Genomic DNA, 5,682 nt, shown 5'->3' on the forward strand with positions numbered 1-5,682 from the left:
CCCGAGTGGCCTGACCGCTCGCGCCTGCCCTGGCAGGGCTTTTGGAGGAAAAAACAGCAACCCAGGAAGGCCCCCCCCCCACCTCTGTTGTACACAGGTTGACCACCCCCCAGAGTGCCCCACTGGAACCATGGGCTGATGGGAAGCCCCACACCATCAGCCAGCACCCCACGCCATGCCTGGACCCTGGGCCAGGTCCTGGAGGGGGAGGAGGCTTTCCACGACCCCTCCCTTCCCCGTTTCAACCGGTTCGTGTTCTTCCCCCAAGGAGCCCTGGGAAATCCTGTCCCGCCCGACGTGGCGAAGGCTCCCCGCCCTTCTCACCACACTTGACCGGCGGATCCTTCCCTTGGGAGTTGCCGCGAACCTGTTTTCATCCGAGAAGGGCGGCCCTCGCTCGTCTATTGTGGCAAGGCAGAACCGGAGCTCGGTGGCCCCGGAAGGACTTGTGCTAGAATCAATATTGGCTGTCTTTAAGGCGCCGTTGTGGTTTTGCTTGGGGGCCAGAGACTGACACGGCGGCCCCGCTGGAATGGAGGCAGGTCCACGGCCAGTGCCAAAGTGTGCGGCACGGACAGGAATTCAGGTTTTGGGATCCAGGGCGGACAGACACCTTCTGCTTCCTGTGGGGAGCCACAAAAGCCAGAGTGGGTGGGCGGGCGGAGGGGAGGGGAGGGGAGACCAGGCAGTCCGAGAGAGAAGGGGGGGGGGCTCAGCCTGAGTGAGATGGTGAAGAAGAGAAGAGATTGGATTTATGCCCCATGGCCCTTCCCTACCCAGAGGAGTCTCAGAGTGGCTTACAGACTCCTTTCCCTTCTCCTCCCCACAACATATAACCCTGTGAGGCAAGTGGGGCTGAGAGAGCCAGTTTGGTGTAGTGGTTAAGTGTGTGGACTCTAATCTGGGAGAACCGGGTTTGATTCCCCCACTCCTCCACTTGCACCTGCTGATGTGACCTTGGGTCAGTCACAAGCTCTGGCACAGCTGTTCCTGAAAGAGCAGTTTGTGGCAGAGTTCTCTCAGCCCCGCCCACCTCACAGGGTGTCTGTTGTGGGGAGGGGAAGGGAAAGGAGTTTGTAAGCCGCTCTGAGACTCCAAGTGAAGGGCGGGGTATAAATACAACCTCTTCTCTTCTTCATTCCAGAACTGTCCTTGAGAGAACAGCTCCGAGAGAACTTGTGACCGACCCAAGGTCACACCGGCAGCTGCACGTGGAGTGGAGGAGGAGTGGGGACTCAAACCCGGTCCTCCCAGATTAGAGTCCGCCACTCTTAACCACCACACCAAACTGGCTCAGTTGTGCAGTTTGATGTGTGTTCATGCTACAGTTGAACAGTCGGGGGTTCGCCCATGAGGTGCTCTGGGAAGAAACCCCCTGAAAGAGGTTTTGGAAGCGCCAAGTATTTGGGTCTGACCTCTCAGGACACGGATCCATGGGCCACGCTGACGCCCCGGAAGCTGTAGGGACTTCCACCCTCCCCCCCCAAAAAAGGCCGGGGTACCATCACATTCCCTTTGTGCGACCCCCCCTCCCTGGCTCCACCTGTGAGAGGGCTGCCTGGCTGCATTCACAAGAGCGGGGCAGGCGGAATTCTCGCCCCCCTGCCTTAGCCGCAGAGCCAGGAGCCGGCCGCACCACCGGGATCTCTCCGGCTGCCCGGGCTGACCACTGCGGCAAGGGAGACCTTTGCTCCACGTGCAGGCGCTGGGCCCCAATCCGGCCAGGCCTGGCCTCCCTGCTTCCCTGGGGCAGGAGTCGTCCAAGCACAGTTTGTCTGTGCCTGCGCACTCCCACGCTCCGGAAGAAGCTTAAACAGGGGGTGCCACCTTGAGAAGCCAGGCCGGAAGGAGTCCCGGAGCCCAAGCTCGGCTCTGCCCCCTCAGAAGGGGAGGAACCGCAGAGGGAGGGAGACCCCTCTGCCGCCGGGCTCCCGGCCCCACCCCGGTCGACCCCCACAAGGCTCTGCTCTTTCAGAAAAGACTCCCCCATCCAGTGGGGTGCCCGGAGGCAACAGTCCCCCCACCCATGCTCCCGCTAAGCTGTGGAGTCTTGTGAGCAAAAATCCTACGTTGTGAGCCACTGGCACGAAAGCTGTGAGTGAGCGATCTGGCTGTTGCAGAAATCAAGTTTGCTCTGGAGCCTTCCTTCCTGAGCTAAGGCAAAAGAAATGTGTGCGCTGGAGGCTAAAAAGCTGTGAGCCAGCTCACACTCACTCAGCTTAGAGGGAACGCTGATCCCCATCTGCCCCCCCCCCCCAATCTCTCTCCAACCAGGAAGAATTCTGGAGCAGCAGAAGGAAAAGGGGACATCGCCGGCAGGCTCTTCGGCTTGGCCTTGAACGGGCCCCGTCCACAAGGGGTGCCGCGGAGCCAAGCCCCCTTCCCCTTCTCCTCAAAAGAGCCGGTCGGCTTGCAGGCAGAACCGTTCCCTCTGCCCTTACCTGGCCCGCTCCCATCTTCCCCCGAAAGCGGCGGCGGATCCATCGTCGTCGTGGTCTACGGCAGGCTGGGGCGGAGCATTACTCTTTGCCACGGGGAAAGGAAGCACGTTCCGGGGCGCCAGTCCTGGGCCGCAGGGTGTCCGTCAACGGCCTCCTTATCAGGCCGAGTCTCTCAGACCTTCCCAGCGGTGACTGTGTGCTTTGGGGCAGATCGAGTGCCTGGCGCCTTGCCTGGCGAAAACAGAAAGAAAAGGGCAACTTAGGGATCCCTCTCCAAGCCCTCCAACGCACCTTCTTTTTTAAAAAATAGCATTTTTATTGATTTTTATATATATCTTTTTACAACATGTATTACTCGTTAGTTGTATCCAGTATCATTCAACAACATCTAATAAACAAGAAGAGAAAAGTTAGCCATAAGCACAGAACTTTTTAATAAAACACAACATCTCTATATTTCTGAGGTAGTGCCTATAATCGGGGTTGACAAGCTTGGCGCATTCTTGCAGGCTGCCCCTTGAGAGCTTCCCGGAGAAACCGGGCAGACGGCGATTCCCCTGGCCGGGCCAGCTTGTGGACTGCCGGGTTTAAGTAGACGTGGGACACTTTCAACCATCAAATCCCTGGGTTTTTACCCGGGTTGACCATTTACTTCCCCTGAACACTATCCCCCACCCTGACCTTTCGGAGGAGGACGGGCAGAAACCAATACCCAAAAGCAAACAAACATTCCGCCCTCCAAGCTGGTGAAGCTGCAAAGGGACCTCATGGGTTGCCTGTTTGTTCCACACACGCACACACACCCACCCCTTGCATTGCAAAAAGAGCAGGTTCCTCCCCTGCAAGACCAGCGACTTCCAAAGAAATCGCCCTTCCCAGGAGACGCACCAGGGCGGGTGGAGCTCGGGTGGGACCCTCAGGCCCAGGCAAAGAAGGGCATCCAAGGACACGTGGGCAGCGGGAGCATGCGCGGGCACAGGAGTAATGCACAACCATCCTGCCCAGGACTGGCACCCAATGCCTCCCTCTGAGCTGTGGAGTCTCGTGAGCAAAAATTCCACGCTGTGAGCTACACTGGCATTAAAACTGTGAGCGAGCCATTTGGCTCCTGCATAAATTAAGTTTGCTCTGGAGCCACATCCTTCCTGAGCTAGGACAGAAATGTGTGAGCCGGAGGCTAAAAAACAGTGAGCTAGCTCACACCGACTCAGCTTAGAGGGAACACTGCTGGCACCCTCTGACCCTGGCTGGAAGTGTAACGCTGACCCCCCAACCCGCCCTCTGCCTGCCGGCCACCCAGGCTTCCCTGGCGTGCCGGCTGTGTTTGGCCAGCTGGGCGCCAGTGCCGAAGCTTGGGCCAGGAGTGTTCTTGGGGCAGGTTCCGTTGCAGAGATTGGAATCTGATAAGGAGGTTTGTGAACAAAGTGGAGGAGGAGGAGGAGGAGGAGAAGCCCTTCTCGCGAGCACAGCCCAAAGGCGCTCCCTTCAGGCTGGCAGAGAGTGGATGCCCGGAGAGCCCAGGCGGCCTGCCCCATGGGAGGGGCACGATCCCTCCCGTGCCAGGCAGACGGCTGTGCCAGTCACAGCTTCAGAGCGGAGAGGCCAGCCACTGCGGGTGGGGAGGACGGCCGCTGGAGACCCCTCGCCAGGCCCGTAGCCCCGACCTCCCATTTATTGTTTTATTTGTGGCACTCCCTTGGGGGGTGGGCGGGCAGGGTGCCCCCTGACTTATCTAAAGCCCCCCCCCCCGAATTTTAAAAACCCTGGCCACTCTTGGGAGTCGGGACTTGGACGCCTGCTCTGGAAACCAACAGGGCCGGCTGAAGAGACTCGCAAGGGGGAGCCCCCAGGGGAGTTGGTAGGAGGGTTTCCCCATCAGCCAGTGCCGGCCTCACCTGCCAGCCTCCAAGGCCTCTCCCGTGCAGAGGGCTTTTCTGTCTCTTGGGCTCAGGCCTGGGGCTGTGGTTCAGGGTGCGAGATGCAGGCCCCCTCCCCGCTGAAGCTAAGCAGGCCTCAGCCCGGCCAGTGCCCGACTGGAAACTTCCTAGGACACCTCCCCCCCACCACCACCACCCCGCCCTGCCCAGGGTGCCCGGAGTCCCAAGAGGGAAGTCAGTGGAATGTGCCTGGTGTCAGGGCGGAGCTGAGGCCGGACGGTCGGTGGGTGGGTGGGCAGCCTTTCTGTTACATACCCCCCCCCCATATCTGGGGGGGGGGAAGGGCTGCCGCCATCCCGGCCACATCCAAGGCTCCCTCTAAGCTGTGGAGTCCTGTGAGCAAGAATCCTACTTTGTGAGCTGCTGGCATTCAAGTGGTGAGCGAGCGACTTTGGCTATACTGCATCAATCACTCTGCTCTGGAGCCCCATCCTTCCTGAGCCGAGACAAAAGTGTGTGAGCTGGAGGCTAAGAAACTGTGAGCTGCCTCACACTCACTCATCTTAGAGGGAAGACTGCTCACATCGCCAGGAGGAACCAGCTGAGTCTGGGAATCCTCCACGGGTTCTTCTGCACAGGACATCTGCAGCCTCCCCGTTTTAAAAGAGCAGCAGGCATCTCATGCTGTCCCGAAGGGGAAGGAGGCAGCCCAGAACACAAAAAACCCCCCCCCCCCCCCCCCCCGCCGCCACTGGCCTGCTTCAGGGATGCCCCTGCTGGTCTTCCCCGGTAGTCTGTCTGCAGCTGGGCGCGGGGGGGGGTGAGGGTTGGGGGCAGGGTTTGCAGCTGCAATGGGGGGGGGGTCCTCCCCCTGCCCTCCTTCTCCCCAAGGGTGGGACTTGAGGAGAAGAGGTCCCCGGCCGGCTGGGGCGGGCTAGGCTGAGACTGACGGGCCCAAGGTCACCTGGCCCCCACTCCACAGCAGAGTCGGGGGGGGGGAGGGGGATTCGAACCAAGGGCTCCCAGACCCTGGACGCCCACTGGCAGCACTGCATCGCCCCCTCCCCCGCCACCAGGAGGAAAAGGCAGCCGGGCCGGGGCTGAAGACGGGCCAGACCCAGCCCGGGAAGAGTCCGGAGAAGGAAGGGAGGGAGGGAGGGAGGGAGGGAGCCCCCGGCTGTCCGGCGTCCCCCGCCCCCGGCCTCCCCTTCCCCGGCCTCGCCGCCTCCCTCTGCCTCCCCCTCGGCTCGGCTCACCTGCGGGCTGCTCGGCGGCGCGCCTCTTCCTTCCTTCCTTCCTTCCTTCCCTCCTTCCCCGACGGGGCGTCTGCGGCGCCTTTAAGCGGGGCGGGCCGGAGCGCCGGC

General features: G+C 61.1%; 1 protein-coding gene across 1 annotated transcript in view; it reads right to left on the reverse strand.

Moving 5' to 3' along the window:
• Window positions 1-5,682, reverse strand: part of SCNN1B (sodium channel, non voltage gated 1 beta subunit) — a 27,920-nt gene extending 22,238 nt beyond the window's left edge. The window contains exons 1-2 of the mRNA XM_015429734.1: window positions 5,575-5,682; window positions 2,442-2,672 (exon numbers count right to left, since the gene is read on the reverse strand). Of these exons, the coding sequence (XP_015285220.1) occupies window positions 2,442-2,484 (43 nt within the window). The 5' untranslated portion in view covers window positions 2,485-2,672; window positions 5,575-5,682. The remainder of the gene's footprint in view (window positions 1-2,441; window positions 2,673-5,574) is intronic.

Source organism: Gekko japonicus, unplaced genomic scaffold (assembly GCF_001447785.1).
Source record: "Gekko japonicus isolate JY-2015 unplaced genomic scaffold, Gekko_japonicus_V1.1 scaffold894, whole genome shotgun sequence".
Classification (NCBI taxonomy): domain Eukaryota; kingdom Metazoa; phylum Chordata; class Lepidosauria; order Squamata; family Gekkonidae; genus Gekko; species Gekko japonicus.